Genomic DNA, 24,902 nt, shown 5'->3' with positions numbered 1-24,902 from the left:
TGTGACCGTAGTTTTGATAATCTCTGATGTTTCCTGTTTCGGTAAAAACTAATCAAAGAGATTTCCTATAAACATTATCTTGCACCTTTTCTAATTTGCAATAAGATGAGACGTTCGTCTATGATGCATTTTCGCTATTCCCAATCCAGGTTGACTTATTCAGCCTTCAACAGGATACTTTCTTAGTTTCAATTTCAACTTTTAGTGAAATAATTCTAAATTAAAATAAATAATTCTGCATTGCTCGCTTTACTTTGCTTGCTTGTCATGCCCTTGCATTCTTGTGCATCTACCTGGGAAAAAACAGGTTTCTCCAAACCCTAAAGAAACAAAATGTTCTACATCGTATGCGACCATTCTTTATATTTTTACTTTAATCTACTTACGTGGTGCTTTACAGCTCCTGTGTGGTGTTTTCAGCCTGTGGATGTTGTATGCAGGGGCTTCTCTCAGGAGACTGTACCAAACCCCGAGCCGATCAACGTCGTGACTCGACTGAAACTCTATAAATACCTGGAACACATTAACACACACACACACACACACACAACACGGTAAGATGGTCACACTTTATTTGAAGGGGTGTGCACAAGACTCTGCCTGTATCCGACACTTTTAATGCAAAGCTGACATTGTTTGGGATCTATCAATCAATTAATCTTTATTAGTATAGCGCCAGTTCATAACAGAGCAGCTCTACATCTAAGTGATAATTAAAGACCATAGCCGTAGCTCTGGATGAAACAATCAGTATATAAGAATCAAGACTTTTTTAAAACAAGTTTTAACGTCTTCATATAAGACAGAGACAGTTAAAGATAATCCCTTTAATCTTTAATCCATCCCAGTGTGTGTGTGTTTCTACCTTGTTGAGCAGAGGCAGGTAGTTCATGGCACAGCTGATCCTCTTCAACGTTTCTCTCAGGTCGCTGATCTGACTCGGTGAAATGTTCCTGATGAAGACTGATCTCATTCCATCATCAAGCACAGGCTGCAAAACAACAACAGGAAGCGAAGGTACAAACCAAAAAGTTAGCAGGGCGACAGATCGATAACGCAGTCGCACTGCATAGCTGCAATAAATCAGTTTTTCAAAGTAAAAGACAACATCTGTATTGCACTTTTCTGTATTTCTACAATATTTAACATCATTGTTGATATTTTTCCTGTATTTTTTTTAATCAAGTTAAATATATATTTGGGTGAGACGAATGCAGGAATTAAGAAACGCCCTCAAATTTCTGAACTGAGACAAGAAGGAGCGTTTGGAGATGATTACTTTTACCAACTAAATTTTAAAGCAGTTTACAAATGAGGAGGAATTAAGTGTGTGTGTGTGTGTGTGTGTGTGTCACTTACATGCAAAACCAGCTTCATCAGTGATTTGTAAAACTCAAACTAAAAAACAGAAACATTACAGCAGACATTGTTAATATACAGTTAATGACACTTTTCCACAACACATTACCTAATGTCTGTAATATTTATTCTTAATATTAATACAGTATTGATATTTCAATAAGAATAATATTAATTAATCTAATGAAAATTCAATTTGAAAGAGTCCAGTTAAGATTAGATTAAAAGCAGAACAAACACAAATCGTTCCAGTTTTCCCAGCATGCCCTCATTCCCAAACTTTAAACTATAGCGTCCTCTTGCAACGGAAACTTTTAATGAAGATGTCTGTTTTTCTGTGTAAGGTCCTTTTTTTCTGCGGGGCTTGAATACACTGAACATGTGTAAAAACATCTGTACATCTATAAAAACAGCGTCGTGCGGTGCTTACCGGTTCCATTTCAATGTCGCTGCACACTACTTGGACACGGAGTTTAGACCCTTTGAGAACGATGCCATTCCTTTCATCAGAGACCTTCATTAAGTGCTTCATAGCCTCTATATTTGGTATCCTGACGAAGGCCTGAAGGAAAACCAGAAATATAAATGTATTCCTTCTTTGATTTACTTTCTCAGCCTCATATAGGCGCCACCATCATGTATCTAAAACAATAAGTAGAGCTTTACGACCTTGTGCCTACCATGCACATCTGGGGAACAACATAGAGGTCGTTCTCTTTGCACTGAAACCCAAATGGCTTGAGCAGATTGGCGACGTCCTCCTCTGTGTAGCAGCACTTGGAATACACCGGCAGTCTGGTTACTAGCAGCAGCGTCTTGACATGTCTACAAATCTGGAAAAATCAGGGAAAAGAGAGAGAGGATGATAATAAGGGGCAGTGATCTTAAGTTAAGTGCACACATCAGCGTTTAGTCCACAACATAAAGCAGATGAACTCTTTCACTAAAAGTTTTTGTGGGAAATAAAAACAAATTTAAAAAATACTCAAGGAGCCAGAACTGCTTTTATGTGAATCATGTAAATGGAGGCAAACATGGGGGTACGCCTTATTCTCTTTTAGAGAACCCTTTTACCTCCTAGTTTAATTCACGTCTTCAGGAAAGCTACATGTGTGAAATGGCATGTTTAAGTACTTCATACAGGTGATTTTACGTACTCGCAAACAGTCGTCTACCTCGTGGGAGCACGCTGTGAAACAGAGATAAAGAAAAGGTTAAAAATAGGAACAAAAGAGAGGCAGTAGAATTCTGATCACTGTCATGTTTTAGATCATTTACTTATTGAATCTGGATCCAGGTGCTTCTCGATCGTCTCCCCAACAGTCAGCCTGGTGATTTCGCTCACTGCTGCAGCTCTGGAGGTGTCTTTGGTCGACGCCGTGCTCGTTTGTGTCTTCGCTGCAGTCGCAGGATCTTCAAAGGTATTTTTAAAGATCATCATCATCATCATCATCATCATCATCATCATCTCCACTTCCTCCAGATCAACACTAAAGACTGACCCACAGCCAAATGTTACACCTATTTCAAATTGATTTTGAAACACAATTCTTAGCTAAAATCAATTAGTGAGGTGAATCAGAGTGTCAAGTAAGGTTTAGGATTAATAGAAGTATGTTTACTTGAAAATAAAGTTCTGTGGCACTAAACATGTAACAATAGGCCCTCCAGGTTAGATGGACGAGCTAAAAAACAGCCCGATGTGCACAGTTAATATTAGACAAATTAGAAATACCAATTCAAACGAAATTATATTCATTTGTTATCTATGTTATACTATAACATAGATCTTTTTTGTCAGATAGCCGATGAAGGAGTGAGATCATAACTGTAGAGACAGGGAGATCCAAACTCACTTGAAGGTCCGGGAGGAGGAGGCTGCGCCAGATATCCCACAGTTTGGGGCTCGGTGATGGTGTTCACTTCAAATCTTATTGTGACCTCACTGGATTCCTGCAGACGCTGTTTTAGGCTCGTCACACTAAAATATAAAAGGATCGTCATTTGCAAATGAAAGCAGGGTTGTTCTCGCTGAGTTAGTTGTTCAGTTATTTCTTGGTTTATACCAAATACAGGTCACTGGATTGAGTGTTTTTATGTCTAAATCCCTCTTTGCTCATCCTGTAGAACCTTTAAGGCTAACGATGACTTTAATCATCATCAGATTAGTGCTTATTGATGTTGTCAAATGTTTTAACGACCTTAGAATATTTAGATCTTTACCTAAACACACATATTCAATTAAATGTGATTATTGTTGTGCTTTGGCACCTAAAACATGTTTTATCTGCCTCTTAATCAGACAAGAATCAATTACAAAGTGATACTCACGTCTCAAAACGTCGAACTTTGCTCCTGGAGGAAGAGAAAAATGAGTTGGTCGGTTTAGATGTGAGGATGGAGATTAAAGTAGTAAAAAAAAAAAAAGATTTAATCCCCATTTCATACCCCAAACGTTTAAAGGGACACATGCATACCAAGCCGCCGACTCATTAAAAGAGTCTGGTGAGAACGTGTGGTATTTCTCCACCACTTGTGTTGCACCTCTGCAGTCAGCCATCTCAATGCATATCTGAGGAAGAGCGAGAGCAACACACGCAGACAACATTAAGCCATTAAGAAAAATATAGAATTAAATCTTTTATAAAATACACATTTGTTTTCCTGTACCCGGTTGGCGAGCGGGAGGAAGTTGACAAAGTTGGCGATGGACGCCACCACTTTCATCACCGTCCTGATGACTTCCAGAGACGTCTCAGAAATCTCCACGCAGAGCAAACGCTCCTCCAGAGACTCCGAGTCTGGATCTCCCTGAAGAGCAGGACAGAGTTGTTGGTAAGGACCAGAGATTCACAGATGAAGCTTTTACTAAAGATTTACATTAGTGACTGATGACTTACAGCGTTGCTCAACTGCATCAGACTTCTGTACATCATTTCCTGCAAAAAGATCAGAAAGTCATCTTAATAGATGCTGGTGTTTGTAATATGGCCTGAATTGCATGTACATCTTCTGTGCTTGTCCTCCAAAAATACTTGTACATCTGTTATTATTTCTTTCTAAAATGTCTAAAGAACACAGGAATTATTTGCAGTATAACAACACGTGTTAAATAAAAAGTGTTAAAGCTCCCTTTAGTGTTTTAGTGTCCGTACCTCACTGGATTCAGGATTCATGGGTTGCAAAACAAAATGAACACTGAGTTTGCGACCTGCAACAGGAACCGGACGTGTGATGTAATTTAGGACAAAATTGCTGCACGAAGTCCAATCGGTGAAAAACACAAAGGCCTGGAGGTGAAGAGAGGAAAGATGGAGAAGGAATTATTATCATTATTAAGCCGTTATTCTAAGCAGCAGAGATCTTTCTAACTAATAAAATGCCCATAACAGTTCCTGCTCCTTACCCTCCTCTGCAGCGGTAACACCGTCACGTTGTAGTACAGGGAGTGAAGGTTCTGTTTGGGGAAATACGGCCACACCAGCTGGGCAACGTCCTCATGCTGGTAGTTTTCCGGCGGCAAATTGGTCAACATGACTGTGTGCGTCCGGAGATGACGATAAGCACCCTTCTCGAAAACACAACGTTAAAAGTTTAATTCACGCGTAGACGCTGATTCAGCTTCACGGTGCGTTAGGCTGTCTGAGAACAACGGCCTCTCAGATGCATGAAGTAAGTTGTGAGTTTCTGTAAGGTTTGGATTTAGATTTTTTAATTTTAGCTGATACTGGTCAGTGCCTATACTGTTTCCTTAGGAGCAGCCAGAGACATCTCTAGTTATAACTGCATGAAGAAGAACAGTCACATCCTCTGAACTAGGAGCAATAAACAGACATGTTTCAGTCCAAACGGTGTAATGATTCTTGAATGAACTCCGATTGAATATAAAAAAGAAAAATAAAAGCAAAATGGGTGTAGTTATGGAGAGAAGCAGGCTTACCTGGATGATGTTCCTTCCTCTGGCTGTCAGGTATTCTTAAAGTTAAAAATGAACAAGGACAAACATTATTACCCTACTGAATAATTGAACATTATAAATGTTCCCAGTCATCTAACAGTCGTTAGTTCAAGTCGACCAGCTGTCACACATTAATTTAAAAATGTAAATGCAATGTATTTTTGGGATAGTTTGAGCTCCAGGGCTGTGATTCATTTACGTTCCAGCCACATTGGTTTTTAACGTAACTGTGACGAAAGACATTTGAGTTTTCCCCGCAAAGAGCCAACCAACGAAAGACTCCTCATCAACTGATGTCAAGTCGACTATTAAGCGGCAGCCTTAATACCTGGGATGATAAACCAAACAGAAGTGATAGGGAACAGGAAGGGCTTAGTCCTCGTCGTGACCCAAAACGGTGCGTTGCTGCCCCATGGAATGCCAAATTGCATTTGCGGGACGGTTGGCTCGTTAACTGCATCCTTGATGTCGGGCAGAGCCCTCTCAGCAAATAACAGTGCTGCACAAACACGAAACGAACTGCTCAGTGAAAATACATTCGATGCATCCGGTAACTTCCATTACTGAATATTGATATATCATCTTTCCAAATTGTTAAATCTTTAAGCAAACTTACGCTGTGATTTACAGTTTTCTGGTACTTGCATCCTGTAGATTTCGTAACGAGGAGGTTGTTTCAGGAGACTGTACCAAATTCCGAGGCGCTCGGCATCGCAAGTGGATTCAAATTCTATAAATACCTGGAACACACACACACACACACACACATGCATTACAGGCATTAAGACAGCAAGTCTTATTTACAGTCACTTAAATAGACGTTTATACCTTGTTGAGGAGAGGCAGGTAGTTCTTGACCGTACTGATTTTCCTCAAAGCTTCGCAGAGGTCTCTGCTCTCACTTGGTGAAATGTTCTTGATGAAGATTATTTTCGCTCCGTCTTTACACACACCCTGCATCAAGAACAGGGAGTGAACATCCAGCCCACGAAGTTAACAAGAGGGCAGATACACACACACACACACAACTGCACTGCATTGTTGCAATGAAAGAATTTTGCAATTACAATTACGAATTATGTGTAGGCGTGTGTGTGTGTACTACTTACGAACTTCACCAGCTTCATGAATGATCTATAGAACTCAACCTAAAATGGAGAGATCACAGTCGGCATTGTTAAACTGCACACATACAATAATATCTATAATATCTGATTATAGTCATGTCAAGATCTGATTACATAAATATACGGTGCTTAACAAATGTATCAGACCTCCACCCAGTGGAAGGTGTTTGCCTCCCCTGCCCTAAATTAACAGTATTGCTGATTACCAAAATATTTTTTTAGTTCCTGTGATGGTTAATCCTCCAGTATGTGCAGCTCTTTAATCAGAATGATGTATTTGAAATGATGGAAAAGGAATCACACATTCAATCCAAAGCAAGTCTGTGGGAACAGCTGGGAACTATTTGGAGCTCAATAACAAAACAGACGGTCGAAAAGTCCATGAAAACAATCAGGGCCAAAGGAGGTCAAACTAGATATTAAGATTTCTGGTTAAAATATGTGAATAAGGACTATTTAGTTGTTCCAGTTGGTTATTTGCCTAATAAATAATAATACAATGTTTACATACATAGAGAACATTTTCTATTTTGACGGGTTCTTTAATATACTGAATAATCCGAAACATCCGTCAGTAAAAACAGTTTTGTGTACATGCTCACCGGCGCCATTCTGATATTTTCATGTATTACACGGAACTGGAGTTGAGACCCTTTGAAAAAAAGGCCGCTTCTTCCGGCTCTCCTTAAAATGTTTTGCACGTTCTCCACTGTTTTCATCTCAACGAAGGCCTGAGAGAAAAATCAGAAAGTGGTGGAAATATTTTAGGTACAGGACTTCAAGACAGCTGTCACCATTTATATATATAGATATACATTATATTATTATTATTATTATTATATATAACTTATGTTGTTGATATGCCAGTTCTCCTTTATTATCGTCAGCTTTCAGTCACAGTTTGGTTAGGTTTAGGAAAAGATGATTTGGGTTAAAATAATAAGTCAAATACAAGTATAAAAAAAACACTAGTATAGTATAGATCTCAGAATTTGTCCCTTTGAGCAAAGACTGAAAAGCAACAGCAGAAGCGTGGGGATTAGTAAACTAACCAGATGCAGATTTATAACCTGCTGCCTACCATGTGAGCCTGAGGAATAATATAGATGCCATCTTTAGGCTGAAGCCCAAATGGCCTGAGCAGTTTGGCGATGTCATCCTCGGTGTAGTAGCCATTGTTGTACCTCGGCAGGTTTGTTATGTACAACACCTTCTTTCCAAAGAACTGGAACTGGAGGAAAATAAAGAAATAAAGAGAAGGATATCGATAAGGGCCAGTAATGGGTTTTTTAGACATGAATACATTGGGCAGCATGATGGGATTAGCATTTTGAGGGAGTATTTCTTGTAGCACTTCAAGGGATTTTTGCAAACCTACTTTTGGTGCAAGGCAGGTTTCCAACTTGAGGCAAACTGTGACAGAGAAAGAAAAAGGAAATGTGAAGCCAGAGATAGCAAAATGATGATCTCATGACATTTGTGATTGACAAACAGTGTGTTTCCTGTATTTCGTACTTATTTTAGTTTGCTGCAAGGGCTTTTCTATCATCTCCCCCAAAGTCGGGCGGTGAGCTGCAGCGGAAGATGGCGTGGGCGCTGCCGGTCGCTGCTTGCTCACTGCTGCAGTTGTTGGCGGAATTGTGACGGACGGGGCTCCCACAGTCGACACAGCTGAGACATTGCTGACGGCTTTGGAGGCGTCCTTGAATGACGCTGCACCCGTTTGTGTCTTCACTGTAGGGACAGGATCTTCAAAGTATCAAATTCAGTGAAGGTGAATATCAGAAAAACGCCTGAAAGCTTGACTAAAAAACAGGATGAGGGCCACGAAATATGATGAACATGATCAAGAAACTCCAAGTGCCACATTGTAACATACATCCACCCATTGAAAAGGTTTCCAACATACCTTTCCCCTTTGTTTTCGCCTCCACAGCAGCTTCAGCTGGGCTTCCTGCAGCCTGCTGTTGTGTTTGAGAAGCTTCTGGTTTAGTCTCTGGTCCTTGTGCGGTGGACTCTGGTTCTGACAGGGTGCTTTGCTGGACACGAGGTAAAGCTTTGACAGTTTCAGAGGTTTCTGTTGGCCGGGTCTCAACTGTACTGGTTGGTGGTTCACTCTCACTGGGTTTGTCAGCTGAATTTTCTGGTGCAGCCTCTATAGTAGTTGGCGTTTTCTCCCCTTTGCCCTCAGCACAACTTCCTACTTCCATGGGCTCTGTCACTGGAACTCCTGCTTCATCAAGCTCCATTGGTTCACCAACATCGGCTTTGTCAAGCTTTGCTCGATGTTCAACAGCCTCAGCTGTGTCTTTCAGCACCACCACAGCTTCTTTAACACTGGTTTCAGATTCTTCTTCTCCACTCACAGCTTTTGTAGCCGTTTCTACAACCTTTCCTGCAAGAGTTCCTGTTGCAGCTGACTTGTCCACTGGAGTTTGGGGTTTCTCTTTAGTTGAGGCTATTTTTGCTTCAGAAGCTGAGGCCTTTGCTACAGTTTTGATCCCTTTGCCTTTTGTTGGTTCAGTAACGGCCATGTTTGTCGATTTATCAACCTGAGCTCTCTCTTTCAGCACCACCACAGCTTCTTTAACACTGGTTGCTTCTTCTCCACTCGCAACCTTTGAAGCTGTTTCTTCAACCTTTTCTTTTGTCAGAGTTCCTGTTGCAGCTGACTTGTCCGCTGGAGTTTGGGGTTTCACTTTAGCTGAGGGTGTTCTGGTGGCTGTAGCTGAGGCCTTCACTTCAGTTTTGATCCCTTTGCCTTTTGTTGATTCAGTAACAGCCAAGTTTGTCGATTTATCAACCTCAGCGGTCTCTTTCAGCACCACCACAGCTTCTTGAACATTGGTTTCTTCTTCTCCACTCACAGCTTTTGCAACCGTTTCTTCAACCTTTTCTTTTGTCAGAGTTCTTGTTGCAGCTGACTTGTCTGCTGGAGTTTGGGGTTTCTCTTTAGTTGAGGCTATTTTTGCTTCAGAAGCTGAGGCCTTTGCTACAGTTTTGATCCCTTTGCCTTTTGTTGGTTCAGTAACGGCCATGTTTGTCGATTTATCAACCTGAGCTCTCTCTTTCAGCACCACCACAGCTTCTTGAACATTGGTTTCTTCTTCTCCACTCACAGCTTTTGCAGCCGTTTCTTCAACCTTTTCTTTTGTCAGAGTTCCTGTTGCAGCTGACTTGTCCGCTGGAGTTTGGGGTTTCTGCATAGCTTCAGTTTTGATCCCTTTGCCTTTTGTTGGTTCAGTAACAGCCATGTTTGTCGATTTATCAACCTCAGCTGTGTCTTTCAGCACCACCACAGCTTCTTGAACATTGGATTCTTCTTCTCCACTCACAGCTTTTGCAGCCGTTTCTTCAACCTTTTCTTTTGTCAGAGTTCTTGTTGCAGCTGACTTGTCCGCTGGAGTTTGGGGTTTCTCTTTAGTTGAGGATATTTTTGCTTCAGAAGCTGAGGCCTTTGCTACAGTTTTGATCCCTTTACCTTTTGTTGGTTCAGTAACGGCCATGTTTGTCGATTTATCAACCTGAGCTCTCTCTTTCAGCACCACCACAGCTTCTTTAACATTGGTTTCTTCTTCTCCACTCGCAACCTTTGAAGATGTTTCTTTAACCTTTTCTTTTGTCAGAGTTCCTGTTGCAGCTGACTTGTGCGCTCGAGTTGAGCGCGTTCTGGTGGCTGTAGCTGAGGCCTTCGCTTCAGTTTTGCTCCTTTTGCTTTTTGTTGGTTCAGTAACAGCCATGTTTGTCGATTTATCAACCTCAGCGGTCTCTTTCAGCACCACCACAGCTTCTTGAACATTCGTTTCAGATTTTTCAAGTGTCGTTTCTTGTTTAGAATCACTAGCGTCAGGCTTCTTTGTTTCTACCATTTTGGCTTTCTGCTTGGGTGAAACCTCTTTTGCTTTAGTGACAGCCGCAGGGTGCTTAACTTCAGCTGTAATTTTCTGGTTGGTAAGATTGTCTGTTGTCACTTGTTTGGCTCCAGAGGATGAATGCCCTTTAAGCGGAGGCGTGTTGGGTGTTTGGAGAGGGACCTTTTCAGTGGCTGTGGTGGTCGTGGATTTAGTGGTCTGACGTGTAGAAACACTAGACGTGGCAGGTTTTCTGCAAACAAATGTGAGTTGCATGGGTCAAGCAGGAGGAAACTGAGAAATGGACAGTCAAGGACACAGTCTGAATGTTTCTATATGTTCCAAACTATTGGAAGTTAAGTTAGTTAGGCCGAATTCCTGGAATGACTTTTATTCCATGTGTCAGCAAGTTTGTTTTTAAATGGAAAAATATTAATGACCTTTAATACAGGGGATGAACTGTGCCTATCATGTTCATAATACCTGTACAGTTAAAAGATGTTAAATTGCACAGGTGACACATATTGTGTCCGTCCCCTGTGCATGCACATACCGAATTCTTTTTAATCCCCATAAAGTCAATACAGCAAGTATCGACAAATCTGAACACATGAACTTTATGCTGGAAAGATCCTAATCCGAACACACATTTAGGCAGTAAATTGAATACTTATGGTAACATATTGACAAAATCCTTCATTGCTGCTGTTAAAAACAGGTCTGTGTGAAATATATCTTACTTCTGAGGAGGCTTCTTTTGCTCATTAGAAACAGTCTCCTGTAAAGAGAGAGTCGTTATTTTAGATTGATGTGATAAATGACAGTGTGACCACGCTGCAGCACATGTTAATATTTTCCAAGGAACCGAGAGGACAAGAAAGACAATATCTGTAATACCTTTTCTCCAACAACAGTGATTGTCATCCCCTTCACCTTGAGGCTCTTTACGCTCTTCAGTTTCTTGGCGTCTTCCTCTTTCTCAAAGCACACAAGGCACTACATGTGCACACAGATAACAATTCATTAAACAGCAACAAGTTTGATGATCAAGTCAATGTTTCAATCATGTTTGGAAAATGCCAAAAAATCTGCAATTTCAGCTTCAGAAAAGTGAGTATTTTCTTCTGCAATAACAAATTTAGTATTTCTAAATTTGAAGACATTATCTTGGGGTCTGACACACTGTGATACATTCATTTTGGACATTTTACAGTTTGATCAAAAATATCTAATTAGCAGGTTAATCAATAATAAAAGTAGTGATATTTGGGGATCTGTGGGAGACATAATACACAGACTCTTCAGTAGTCATGTACATCATGTTCTCAGTCCGCATAGAGGCCTGAATACAGACTTCTGGGCCTAATGTTAAAGTGATGCTTTGGATAAAAGCATCAAACCAAATAACAAAATCAAACCAACAGATGGTCATGGGAAAACAGAACTGTATCTCCTTGGGTACCAAATAACGTTCTCACTCTTCACTCCCTCTACACATACCTGCTCTTTGGACCGAGACAGTATGACTGACTTGGTTTTTCCAAAGCTCTCCACAGCAGAGGTCACATCTTTGTGAGTCAGAGAACTATGAATCCCTTCTAGTTTCACCATGGTTGGAGGTGAAGATTTACCAGACTGAGAGAAGACAGAGAGAAAAACAAACTCAGACCAAATAAGAGTTGGTCATCATGAGCGGACTACTTTATTCTTTATTTGGATGTTCTTTAGCTTCTGCTACTGTGGTTGCTAATCTTCCTGTCCACATAAAATTATACACGACAGCATAAATACTAGTTGACAGAACTCCGACAACCTGCCATAGCAAGAAGCATCCATTCGCTCTATAAATTAGTTTTTTAGTTCATTAGTTTTTGGTTTTTTTAACACTTAGAAATAACAAATGCCTCTGTGCTTTAAGTGTCCAGTGAAACCTTTGGGTCCTTTTTGTGTAATTATCATTACTTAGTCTTTGATCAAAGTGGTACATGGATGAAAAGAATCCAACAGAGGCACAAGAAATTATTTACTGGATGATATTGTTTGTTGGTACAATAACACACACCAACCTTAGTCTTTGTGGGAAGACTTGTCTCACTCTTCAGGCAGGGCTTTGCTTTAGAAGGCTTTGCAGTCGAATCCTTCTTTGCTGTAGAGGAAGAGGATGAGGAAGAGGCATTAGAAGACGATCTCTTTCCTCCTGCAGTGGGAGGAGACGAGGTGGGGTTTACTCCTTTCAAAGAAGAGGAGGAGGATGCTGAGGAGGAGGACTTCATCTTGGCTAGCTCGGCCAGTATGGCAGGAGCCAGGGTTTTAAGCACGGCCTCCACGTCGGACTCTTTTGACAGAGACTTGGCAGCTAGAGGGATGAAGACAGAAAGAGTGTCAGACAAAGATCTCGAAATGTTCTCAGCCTACTTGCATTCAACATTTAACTCCTCTCAGGGGCTGGTGAGCAGATTTCTGTGGCCTTGTTTTTCGAATCCAACTCTCAAAAGCAAGAAAGCAAATAAGCGAAAACAGCAAAGCACTGCCTGAACATTACATACAAAACTACTAATTGTTTTTGTGGCATGTCGCTGTATGTACTGTAGGTATATTCACTGACAAGATTCAGTCTCAGATGTCTTAAAACGTTTGCAATTTCTCAAACCTGATGTTTCCAGAAGTTTCTTAGCGAGTCTCTCTGCACTGCTTGACCTCTTTCGTTGAGGGGATGACTCCGGCGACGATTGGCTCTTACGGCTTCTCCTTGGCGGTGACCTCCTCTCGTCACCTCTCCTTGGAGACGATCGTCTCTCGCGGCTCCTCCTTGGAGACGATCGTCTCTCGCTGCTCCTCCTTGGAGACGATCGTCTCTCACGGCTCCTCCTTGGAGACGATCGTCTCTCACGGCTCCTCTTTGGAGACGATCGTCTCTCACGGCTCCTCCTTGGAGACGATCGTCTCTCACGGCTCCTCCTTGGAGACGATCGCCTCGCATCATTCCTCCTTGGTGAGGGCCGTTTTTCATCTCTTCTTCTCTGCGGCGAGCGTCTCTCGGGGCTCCTTGAACGTGATCGAAAGCGAGAGGAGGTCGGACGGTCATACCATGGGGAGCGTGAACGAGACCGGGACCTGATTAAAGTATGGATGAAATAATTTCATGACTCACTTAATTGAAGAATGGCAATTAAGTAATTCAATTCAGATTTCTCGAGGAATGACTGACAAATACAGACTAAAATGAATGCTGATGTTGATGCAGATGTTTTAATGTTCTGCAGGAACTTATTTGGTAATTTCACTATGCAGTTGTGAGAGGAATCTCTTCTCTTCACGCATGTTATTGCTCATATCAGGATTTATGCCTGACAGACCGTTTGTGTCTGGAGCTGCGTGGCGATCGTGATCGGCTCCTGCGTTTGTCCCTCCTACGACGGGGGCTGGGTGAGCGTGAGCGGGAACGGGAGCGCGAGCTGGAACGGGAGCAGGAACGGGAACGGGAGCTGGAACGGGAACGGGAACGGGAGCGTCTTCCATGCCTGGCTTTCTGTTGACGATGCTGGGAAGTCGAGGTTGAGGGCTTGGCATCACTAGCTGGTTCCCTGAACAGAGCAATGAATCAGAAATGCATATGTGAACAATAAGAAAGAGAAAGTTAAAATAAATAAATAAATAAATAAAGCCAGGCAGATACTGTACGGATTCACACAGCACGTCACACATTTTAGAATTTGGTGGAATTTAAGCAAACAGTCTCTTCCCAGCCATTTGGATTTCTGGTATGCTACAAGTTATTAATAATAATAATAATGACTTGGATTTAAATAGTGCATTTCAAGAAACTCAAGGGGCGCTTTACACAATACAGCAAATAAAAAGAACAGGAACAGAGTCAAAAGAGGTTGTAGGCTGTGGGGAAAAGGTGGTGTTCGAGGAGTCTTTTAAATATGTCCAAAGATGCAGCGTTGTGGATGTGAGCATGGAGAGCGTCCCAGAGGGCCCCAGAGGGCCCTAGAGCCCCAGAGGGTCGGGGCTGCGACGCTGAAAGCTCTACCCCCCAAAGATACGCACAATGTACACATTTTAACTACTGCAGGAGATGCTTATGAGCATTTGGCAATTGCTATACATGCTGTGTAATTAAAGCGGTAACACCAAAAGGACAAGTTCATCAGGGACCAATAATCCTGAGCTAAAAGTTATAGTATTACAACCTCTCCTTTTTGGCGCATCCCTATCAGACATTCCCCAAAAATATTCTGAAAAAGGGCAACGATTATGAAAAAATAACTCAAATCAACAACATCTTTCAAAAACGGGAAAGGTAAAAGAAAAACGACTGACTGTTTTCGGAGGAGGTTGCAGCTCTCAAGATGAAGGCAGGTGCTCTGGTGGGAGATCCAATCCTAGTAGTAAGAACAACACAGAAACAGCATTCAGATTGGCTTCAGTTTCTTCAAAACTGTTATCAGGTTCAATACGTCAAATGCCATTTTTGACAATACAGATATCTTTTATTGAACTAAACAGAAGCCTTACAAAAAAGTTCCTTAAATCCCCCTGATTCTTAAAGCAACCCCACACGAGGAAACATTGGACAAATAAAGAACAAGAAGAGTGACTGTTTGAGCAAAACAAAAAAAATTCTTCTTCCTGATTCTTGATCCAGCGATGTCTGGTTCTTCAGTCGGATATATTGTGGGGTTAATGGTATTTGTAGTGGTGATTGGAGTTCCTTTATCAGACACAAAAGTACTACAAAATACAAAAGGGGCTCCATAACAATAGTGAATATCACAATTAAGTGGTACAAAACAAAATGCATTACTGATAGATCTAAAAAAGACAAAAATAACACATTCACTGACAGCAGTTTCAAAAACTTCAAACTAAAAATGGGAAACAAGGATCTTTCATCATCCTCTGACGCACTTGTTCTTCAGATTCTTCCTCGTTAGGTCTTCTAAGCCCGCGGTTCCAGTCTCAGGTTCCCAGGTTGGCCATATCTCATCATTTTACATCAAGTTATGAAACAGTCAGTTTAGATCTGGCAATGGCTGCTACACATCAGTCTTAACTAGACAATTATGTTAAAGCAAGTTTACGTCAATCAAATCACATGTAAATCAGACCTTAGCACCAACAGGCAACCTTAAAACATTTTGGCCCTAAATATTTACTTTCATGGCGGTCGACCAATGATGTATTTTCTAAGGCTGTTATGATAACTATGGCTAAGAGAAGGAAAAGACTTATTGCCAATTAATCGGCCTTTACCAACAAGATGGTTTGCTGGTGAATTTCGGGATTAGAGGAAGAAGTTACTGAGGAGTAAAACTACAAACGACAGACCTTTTGGCTAATGCGCATTCAGTAAATTAAGGTCCCATTAAAGCAGGGTCTGCTTCAGGGACTGACTGAATGGGACTGCCCATTAGACACTGAGGTCTTCCCTGACTGAATGTCACTTCTAGTTCCTAAACCAAGATATTTATGGCAGTCGACATGGGTGACATCACAGTGGTTACGTCCACGTCTTTTATAAAGTCTATGGTTACCAGCGATTAGCAAGCTAACAGCTAACAAGTACTGCGCCTCTTCCTCTCTCCTTGGAAGACGTTGATGTACGTCCCCGCATGACAGGAGGAGGTTGCACAGCTGTCAGCCACTATCACAGCCAAGTTCCACTGATAACATCCTAGCTGCACCTATTAATTGGCCTGACTAATTAATTGGTCGACCTCCGCTTTAGGGCCACTGATTAATTTGTTAAAGGTAAAAGCCTTGGTACTGGAAACTACTTTAAAGTAGCCTTGACTGTGTAAGCCTTGGTTTTTTTTAAGATAATATAAATTCCTACGTGCTTCCGAACAAAACAAAGAAAGAAACAGTTTAAATTGGTAGTTTCAAATGAAAAAAGAACGAACATTTCAGATAAAACAACAGACAATGTCCTACAGGGAGAGAGAACAGAGTGCAGTCGTCCACTCACCTTCATATGAGCACATTCTTTGCTACACAGAGAACAGGTATGTGGAAAGTTTCTCGGCGAGGCTGTCACATAGTCATACAGCATGCCTGGTGTTGGCAGACCCTTGGAGACGGATGATGGAGGATTCATCTGGGAAGGTGACACATTAAACGGGCCCTTGGTTGGCTGAAGCAGAGGTGGAGGACAAGCAATGGTGCGAGGATCACCAGGGACAAACAGCGGATGTTGCGTGGCCCGTGAGGCATCGGTGATGCCGGTGATGCCGGTGATGCGAGGATCAGGGAAAACAAATGGAGAAGCAGGAAAAAATGGAGGCCACATTGCTTGACCCTGCTGCAATATTGGTGTTGAAATCGGCTGCTTCTGCTGGATCTGTTGCTCCAATTGTTGCTGCATTGGCTGATTCTGCATCTGCTGCTTTTTCATCTGCTCAGGAACCGTTGGCCCTTGACCTCTACTTTTACTCTGGTCTTTACTGCGATTGGTGTCATTGCTGTCGATGAGCACAATGCCAGGTCGATTGGGATGCACGCTTTGTATGCTTTGTATCAGAGTATGGGGTGGCTGGCTTTTCGACGCTGGCTGGTGATCTGCCTCTGCTTCTTTAAACAGAACAGGTTTAGAGGCTTCAGACTTGAGAACTCTGATGTCGGTGTCTTTCTTTGGTAGAGAGAAAGAGCTGGGGATTGTTTGGGAAGTCTGATTTGGTCCCGTCTGCAATCGTTTGGTCTGATCGCTGCTTGTGGGAGCCATAGAGCTCAGTACTGAACTGTACGAAGAGCCAAAACTGGGAACAGAACTTGCCTGCTGATGTGAAGGACCCGAGGCACTGCTTTTCATTTCTGTTGGATTGTTTTTCAATGGTTCCCGACCATGTCTGCTACTGTCATAAGTGTCCATCAGCAGCAAACTTCCACTCCCACCACTATCAGCTCTATTATCACTGGTCCTTCCAATGTCTTCCACAACCCCTCCAGTGTACTTGCCAGTATGTCCATAATCAATCACTTTACTCGGCTGGAGAAAGGCCCCTCCAGAACTACTCAAACTGTGACCGCTGATCCCACTCATGCTTCTGGTAGGTTGGGGTTCAGGGTAGGGTTTCGACTGCACTACAGTTGTAGCTCTCTTGGTCTTCTGAAGGCGGATTTGGCGCAAGATGAATGGCAGGTTAGCAGGAGTGAGCTCATCTTCAGGGTAGGCGAAGAGATGTTCCAAATCCTCTTTTTCAAGTCCAAAGCTTAGAAGGATTTTAGTAGCTGATTCAGACGTATACTTGGGTCGACTGGAGTCTGTAGAGGCTGCAGGTTTGTCCGGCACTGGGTAGTCATAATCACCTAACCCTGGAACGGACTGAATATCACCTTCTCTTTTGCTGGGGGCTTTAAACATACCATCACTTCCGCTTGCATAGCTAGACGAAGTCGATGATGAATAAAGTTTATCAGCAAGGGGCCATTTGCACTTTGACAACCAGTCCATGGAGCTCTTGCCACTTTCAACTTCTGAGTGTCTTTGTCCTAGAGGGGCAGGGGTTGATGACATTTGGTAAGAGGCCATCCCCGTACTTGAGGGGCGAAACCCCTCCCCCCGAATGCTGCTAAAGCAAGTGTCCTGGTCCACAGGCTGATACATTGGTTTGCCTTGAATCCTCACTTCCTCTCTGGCTCTGCTAAGATGCATGTCTACAGACCTCTCTACGTCTTGATCCATTATGGCCTTGCTCTGTTCAGGCCTGTAGCTCACCGACTGAGACATCAGCGGCGGTAACATTCCCCCAGAGGTGTCAGGAATCACAGAGGAAGCTCCGGAAGAACTGAAGCTGGTCCCAGCTTCAAGACGAGAGGATGCCCTCCAAAGGTCCCTCTCTGTCTGTATACCAGGGAGTCCATATTGCCCCTGGGTGGATCTCTGGTCCCCAGAGGCATAGGGGTTATACAGGGGATGGGACATTGCAATCTTCAGAAGGTTAATAAAATGGCCACAGCAGTTGGGGAGGGGGGTGTCATAGGTATATAGGGAACAAGTATGTTGGAGTTGGCTGCAAAAGTTGAGGCTCAGCTGCTAGCAGCGAGAGCGTTGTTCATCTCTGTCAGTGCTAGCTGGACTTTCACTTTAGCCAGCTACAAGGAGATAGTCTGCTGGCGAATCAGGAGTGAGTGAGCTCCCTTGGAGCCCTCCAAGTAGAGGGCTCGTTAGGAACCAGGGGAAGGGGCACAAAGCTCCAATAGCAATGCAAAGCTGAAAAGTTAAAAAAAAAGACAAAGGAACGGATTATTGAGTAAGACTGAAATTAAACTTCTTGGACGGGTACAATCAAACAATCAGGCAACCATTAGGTATATAGCGCCAATTCTTAACAAATGTTTTCCATAAACAATAGGTCTTGACCAAACTCTTTAATTAAGAGACCCAACGATTCAGGAATTATCAGCATCCATTATCTGGAAGGTGTTGAGATGCTCACTCTGGTGCCTCCTGTTGGACACACATTCATTCTGTCTATTTCACTTCCTGGTCTTCACTAGCAAGAAAGAACAGTGGAGGCAAAAAGCAACAAAGCACAGAGAAAGAGAGAAAACAACATTACTGCTGTTAGATGTTCAGAATATATTCATTTATTTCCTGTCCATGCTCATCTCTGGTGGAAACAGGTGACATTTGACTCTCATAAATGCAATTTGCATTTCAGAACATCACATTAGATCATACTGGAAGATACAAAAGGTAATGATTTGTAACAAGAATGTACATGAAAGAATTTTGACAACTTAGGGTGAAATCTTTTAAATAAATCTGTTTATTAAGCCCTGATGACTAGGCCTACAGACCAGAAGAGAGCAGACCAGTTTTGTATGGGCAGACAGTGAAGGTCCTTTAAGTTCCATCCATCCATTATCTATACTGGTTATCCTTCAGGGTCTTGGCAGCTGACATTGGGAAAGAGGCAGACAACCATACATGCTCAGACTAACGCCTACGGGCAATTTAGAGTCACCAATTAACCTGCATGTCTTTGGACCGTGGGAGGAAGTTGGAGTACCTGGGGAGGACCCATGCAAGCACAGGGAGAACATGCAAACTCCACACACAAGGACCTCATCCGGCCAGTAGGTTTGCTGTGAGGCAATAGTGTTAACCACCGTGCTGCTCAGGTCCACTCTAGGTTTATCCAGTTCAATATTTTGGAATAAAGCAGCAGAATCCTGGACACCGCAAAATCTTATCTGGCCTTTACTTTATTTTAATCCAAGTAAAAATCTGACACATGGCCAATTTGTTGCACTAATCTGTCTGAAACATTACTAGTATGATCAGCTCTGCAAGCACACACAAAACTGGGCTGAGTCCTGGCTAGCCCGGTACCAATTGAACATTACAGTGCCAGAACACTGTTCCAGATTGTTCCAGTCCACTTCAACTCTTTCCTCTAAGGCAAACTTATTTCCTTGTTTAGGCAAATGGGGCCACGGCAGTCTGCTGATCGCAAATAGTGGACACTCTGTCATCTGTCGTAACAACATTCCTACATATATTTGTGAATGAGGCCCATTGTAATTTACCTAATAACAAAAGAATGCAATAAATCCAATAAATGATTCAGACCAAACCAAATGGATATCTGGTGTGAAGGGCCCCCAAAAGACAAAAACAAAAGTTAAAATTCATGTCAAACTTGGTCAGCTGGTGCTGATACAGAGAGCTCCACCTCAACACAGTGGACTCTGACTCAACTTGTGCCAGACCTCATTACAAATACAAGCGAATGTACGTTCCTGGTGGACCACTATGTGATTCAAATGCCGGATTTCTACTAGTGAGGCTAAAATCATTGTTAACAGTTGGGAAATCCTGACACAAAGGACTATAAACTGATGGAGGGATCCTGAAGCCAAAGGCCAATCTTCAAGAAATTCAGCTATGTCAAAATTGTCTGAAAAAGGTCTTTCAATAGGTTCAAAAAACGAGCGGCTGGAGTCAGTTAACAACCGATCAGAGGCAGCAACGTCTTTAATGCTGGCAGCAAAGCCAGAGACTTCTCACCAGAGAGCTCTGAGCTCCACTGGACAGTCTACCTGTTTATATTCCCTGGAGCCCTCAACGCTCCACCCATCAACTAAGCATTACATGCTACATTACACCCTTATCTCTCAATGACTGCTGGTTGCCTTTTTTAAAAATGTGAGGGCATATATGAGTTACATATTGTGGGGAATTTAATACTACTTTTAATCACTACTTATAAAGGGCCCAATCATAATATACTGTGTGCCTCAAATTTGTACTAACAGCACTATATGTATAACTAATTACAGAACACTGGACTTGAATTAGCACTATTAACTGTATGACTAACATCATAATAAACTGTATAACCTATATTTGAACTAACTGAGTGACCTGTGAGTGAACTAATAATATTATATAATCAACCAATAACACTGGATGCTCAGTTCCTACTAACAATGTATGTGTTGTGTTGTATCTGCAGGGAAAGACATAATAATGCAATGTATCGCCACAGGGAGGGCCATACCCCATAGTTGCTAATGAGGGGAGCAAGCACTGGCCCCAGGTTCTGAAGGGTCAGACACATGAGGATCAGGATCGTTTATGGCAAGAGAGCACAAACACGCTTACACTTCACACCCCATACTGTGAGCTCCAAGGCCGAAAGCTGGTGGAAGGCCGTCATTGTAACGGGAGGGCGAGATAGCTGCAGGGGAGGGATGCTCTCAGAATGACTCTATTGTATGAAGCGCTCACATGATAGGGAAAGGTCACCAGGGAGGATACTTTGTTCACAGGTGCGGTTACTGAATGGAAGGTCGTGATGCCAAGAGGCTGGGACCAGCCTGAGCACCAACAAGGGAGGACCAAGTCTAAACTGGTTACTCCCCAACTAGCCCTGACCAATCATAAATAATTGTTTTCTTGCTGGAATGTAATAAACTGCTACGGCATACGAGGTCCGGGGCTCACTCTGGGACCTGTTCAGAGCTCAGACTGTGCCCTCGATCAAGACTCAATACTTATTCACACAGAAAATAAAACACCTTAAATGAGAGAAGTTGCCTGTCCTTCATCGAAATAAACGAACACGCGACAATATGTTGCAGTGGAGGTTACATAAAGATAAGATGACCGATGTACTGAGGATTACATGGAACAAACTGTAAATAGGTTTCATAACATGTTTTTTTTCTTACTCTACTGTTACAATATACTGTTTTTGCAAGCTTATTCTTCTAGCACAACACTTGTCTTATTGAAAATTATACTACAAAACCACTGTGCAGTGTTTTGTTGCCCCTTAAATCTCATGGATCTGTTACTCTAATTGGACTTCCTGGGTTATGTTTCATGAGCTGCTGTTGAACTGTTGATTTTTTTTCCCCCCACGTGATGAAATTCAGACTCATTTCTAATTTGCTTTTTCAAACTACGACCTCATTCCACATATTCCTCAATTATGTTTACACAAAGAGCGAAGAAGGCGGCACACAAGCAGAAAGACAAGCAGAGAGACACAGAGACGAGGAACATTTGCAGACCGGTGTGGAGAAAAATGCTTCTGCTGTGAACAGCCAGGCGAGAAACAACAAATCTTGGCACTTCATGGCGTCTCCTTCTCCTTCTCCTTCTCCTTCTCCACACAGCTAGAAATCATACATTTTCATTGCTGGTGAACGTTTCTCAGCCGTTGTGCTTGCAAAGCTCCTCCTGAAGCTGCCGCTGAAGATACTGAGCTTGACTGATTGGCACGGTGTCACAGATTCCTCCTGTTTTCATTCGGGCACAGTGGATTCTCGCAAATTGAAATTAGGAGCACAAAGGAGGCTGATTTTTATTCACAGATGACTTCTCTCGTGCACTGCTGTTAGGATACAGTGACGGTTTCAGCAAATATGACGATACAAAAATAAATACATAAAAGTTGCCACTTTAAAGGCAGGATCTGCAGCATTAGAGAGACGAGCTAGAGCAGCCAGATTTTTTTTAAACTATCCCACCAAAAGAAAATCCCACTCCCTCCCTTCAGGTGTCCCTCCAGAGCCAGTCCCACCTGACTACTGCTGGAAGACGAGTCTACAACAACGATGAGAGGATCAGCCGTCACTTCCACGGCTCCATGGCCAGGTCTCTCATCCGCCCTTTACAAAACTGCTGACTGACAACCTCTCTTAACTTTTCAGTCGGACAAATAAACAACTCCTAAAACAATTGCTGAATGCCACAATCTATATATCTATATATTGTCGTGGCAATGAACCAGGGTCCAAGGCCACTGGGCCTGATTTACAGTTGTCTTAACAATGCTGAGCTCTCACAGACAGTACACCAGCTTATATTCCCATGGGGCTCCACCTGTTTTTCCTTCGTCACAGCATCAAAATGACCAATGGAGTTATATTGTAACATTACACCATTATATTCATTGATCAGGTGTGGGGCCTAGATGATGTAATCCTTAAAGTTTCCTTTTTTATATGCCATGTTATCTAAACTTTACACCAGTATCTTTTAAACTTGCCTTGTTCTTATTTTTATTCTAAGTTCTCTCTTCTTATTACACCCTTATTTCTTATTTTATAAGACATGTGATACAGTGAGGGTCAATGAGTGAGGGACACACACAGTCACACTTTAGTCCAGTGATGAGTACATGTAAGATCATAGTGAGGAGTATATGTATTCAACTATGGTGAAGAATATAAGTCATAGTTGGGATAATTACTAAAACTACAAACAACATATCACCCTCCAGCATATATGTAGTTGTTCCAGTGTCTTTCCATTACTCCTATAGTTCCAGTGCTTCAATCAACAGAGCAGCGTGCAAACTTCATTCCTTTTAGCACAACACTTGTCTGTTACACTACAATATATGATCACTTGGCTCAGCTGTGGTTTGTGCTAGCAGGTTAGCTCCATGGACGTTAGCAGGTTTTGTTTATGTTACATGTTGCAGGAACATGGACTGTGCACGCTATCTTTAAGTCCGAATTTGATCTTCTTGGCTCCGCTTTGTCTGGACATCTGTTGGGTCCAAGGGAAGGTCACGTCCATGTCTGGGTTACTCCCTCACACACGTGAAACCAGATATTACTTGCAGAATCCTAAAAATGTGGAAGCTTCTTTAGTCTCTCATCTCTGCCTGTGATATCAGACTCGGAGGTTGATGAAGTTCTTGAATGCATCTTGCTGTCATACCAAACCACAGTCTGTCCACACATCGGAGCGTCTTCTCTCTTTCTTCGGCTCAGTGGGTTCGTGCTTTCGACTGCTGCTCAAGTTTTGGCTGCACTTTTTCGGCTGTTTCTAAACAACTAGCTCACTAGCTTTAAGGAAGCGTGCCGGGCTTTGAGGCCAATTTCACGTAGTGGCATTGTGAAAGAGGCGTCTGTAAACCAGGGGATAGATTTGTAGGCCATATCCTCCATGAAATGACTCATTTCACCATCAGAATTTGATCCATACAGTCCAGTAGCATTTGGAAAATGTAGAAGAGCCCCAATCGTGTTAACGTCTACCAGCTCGCCAGGCCTGAGACACTTGTATCCTCTATGGGGCCCAAACAATGAGGAATGAATGATCCAGGTACTTCCAAAAATATCTTGGAGTGAGTGAGGAAAACAAGCTGCAGAAGAGTTTATTGCCTGACAAACTCAAATCAAACCCTTTCTTACCAAAACCTTCTGAATCTTCTAGTCAAGCCAAGCTGATGAGCACAGAGGTGTCATTATATTCAACAACTTCACAGAAAATAACTTCTCCCTAACTCCATCATGATCAGGCCTGTATTCCTAAAACATCCCATTTAATTCTCATTTAACTTTTCAATTAAACTGAGATTCAAACCAAGAACTCAGACAAACAGCACAGAGAGGTTTACAACAACATCCAGGCAGGTAGACAGGTGGGTTCACTGCAGGCCACTGATTTTTAATATCTAATTACTGATCAACACATCCCCCCCCAAAGGTGTCTCTAAAACAGGCTGCACTCCGGCCTTTAAAGTGGAGATTTAACAGTAAAACAAAATGTTGTCAAGCGGCTAAGATTAGTTTGAACCGTCTGTGAGCCCTAAAATGTCTAAAAGTGGACTTGAGCGCTGCTGCTAGCAAGAGCTACCGCTAACGGAGCTCTCCCAGCGGGGCCCGTTTACAGAAACTACCGCTAGACAACCCCCGCTGGAGGCGCCTGGTGGTTCCCTCCGTGTTTCTTAAGCTGTTCTCCGGCATACCTTCTGGGTTTTGTGTGTGAATCTCGCAGCTGCCACTCGCTCAGGTGCGTCTCCGGGCTGCTGGCAGGAAGCTCCTCCGAGCTAAACACAACAACAACGAGAGCACTTCCTGTTTCCGGGTTCGGCCTTCAGAATAAAAGCCCGGTCGTTTGAGGACAATCACACAACAATCACATGCAGGTACTGTGAGAGCAGGTAATGACTGCATATATTCTAATAATGATCAGTCCTGTTGGAAGGTTTTATGTGCTTTGTCTGGACAACTGGGGGAAAAAAAAGAGTAAAATCAAGTGTTTCAGAGAGAGAAAATGTGTAAATGCAACCAGATTGAATGGTTTCTGATTCAGATAGTGTTGATAACTTTATCATTACATTTTCTTATATT

At 42.4% G+C, this 24,902-nt stretch overlaps 1 protein-coding gene across 1 annotated transcript in view; it reads right to left on the bottom strand.

Moving 5' to 3' along the window:
- LOC139223213 (uncharacterized) overlaps positions 1-24,579 on the bottom strand; it is a 35,969-nt gene extending 11,390 nt beyond the window's left edge. The window contains exons 1-28 of the mRNA XM_070855187.1: positions 24,518-24,579; positions 18,378-18,510; positions 17,252-18,310; positions 13,652-13,780; positions 12,946-13,340; positions 12,362-12,651; positions 11,796-11,930; positions 11,229-11,291; positions 8,354-8,720; positions 7,960-8,193; positions 7,823-7,857; positions 7,526-7,675; positions 7,047-7,175; positions 6,427-6,465; positions 6,146-6,271; positions 5,934-6,057; positions 5,646-5,816; positions 5,300-5,334; positions 4,766-4,927; positions 4,030-4,170; positions 3,837-3,931; positions 2,638-2,849; positions 2,517-2,548; positions 2,040-2,192; positions 1,790-1,921; positions 1,360-1,398; positions 866-991; positions 387-513 (exon numbers count right to left, since the gene is read on the bottom strand). Of these exons, the coding sequence (XP_070711288.1) occupies positions 387-513; positions 866-991; positions 1,360-1,398; positions 1,790-1,921; positions 2,040-2,192; positions 2,517-2,548; positions 2,638-2,849; positions 3,837-3,931; positions 4,030-4,170; positions 4,766-4,927; positions 5,300-5,334; positions 5,646-5,816; positions 5,934-6,057; positions 6,146-6,271; positions 6,427-6,465; positions 7,047-7,175; positions 7,526-7,675; positions 7,823-7,857; positions 7,960-8,193; positions 8,354-8,720; positions 11,229-11,291; positions 11,796-11,930; positions 12,362-12,651; positions 12,946-13,340; positions 13,652-13,780; positions 17,252-18,222 (4,612 nt within the window). The 5' untranslated portion in view covers positions 18,223-18,310; positions 18,378-18,510; positions 24,518-24,579. The remainder of the gene's footprint in view (positions 1-386; positions 514-865; positions 992-1,359; positions 1,399-1,789; positions 1,922-2,039; positions 2,193-2,516; positions 2,549-2,637; positions 2,850-3,836; positions 3,932-4,029; positions 4,171-4,765; positions 4,928-5,299; positions 5,335-5,645; positions 5,817-5,933; positions 6,058-6,145; positions 6,272-6,426; positions 6,466-7,046; positions 7,176-7,525; positions 7,676-7,822; positions 7,858-7,959; positions 8,194-8,353; positions 8,721-11,228; positions 11,292-11,795; positions 11,931-12,361; positions 12,652-12,945; positions 13,341-13,651; positions 13,781-17,251; positions 18,311-18,377; positions 18,511-24,517) is intronic.
- Positions 24,580-24,902: the final 323 nt, after the last annotated feature.

The sequence above is a fragment of the Pempheris klunzingeri genome, chromosome 23, assembly GCF_042242105.1.
Source record: "Pempheris klunzingeri isolate RE-2024b chromosome 23, fPemKlu1.hap1, whole genome shotgun sequence".
Taxonomy (NCBI): domain Eukaryota; kingdom Metazoa; phylum Chordata; class Actinopteri; order Acropomatiformes; family Pempheridae; genus Pempheris; species Pempheris klunzingeri.
Note: the sequence above shows the minus strand (reverse complement) of the source record. Positions and strands in the feature narration are given on the sequence as shown.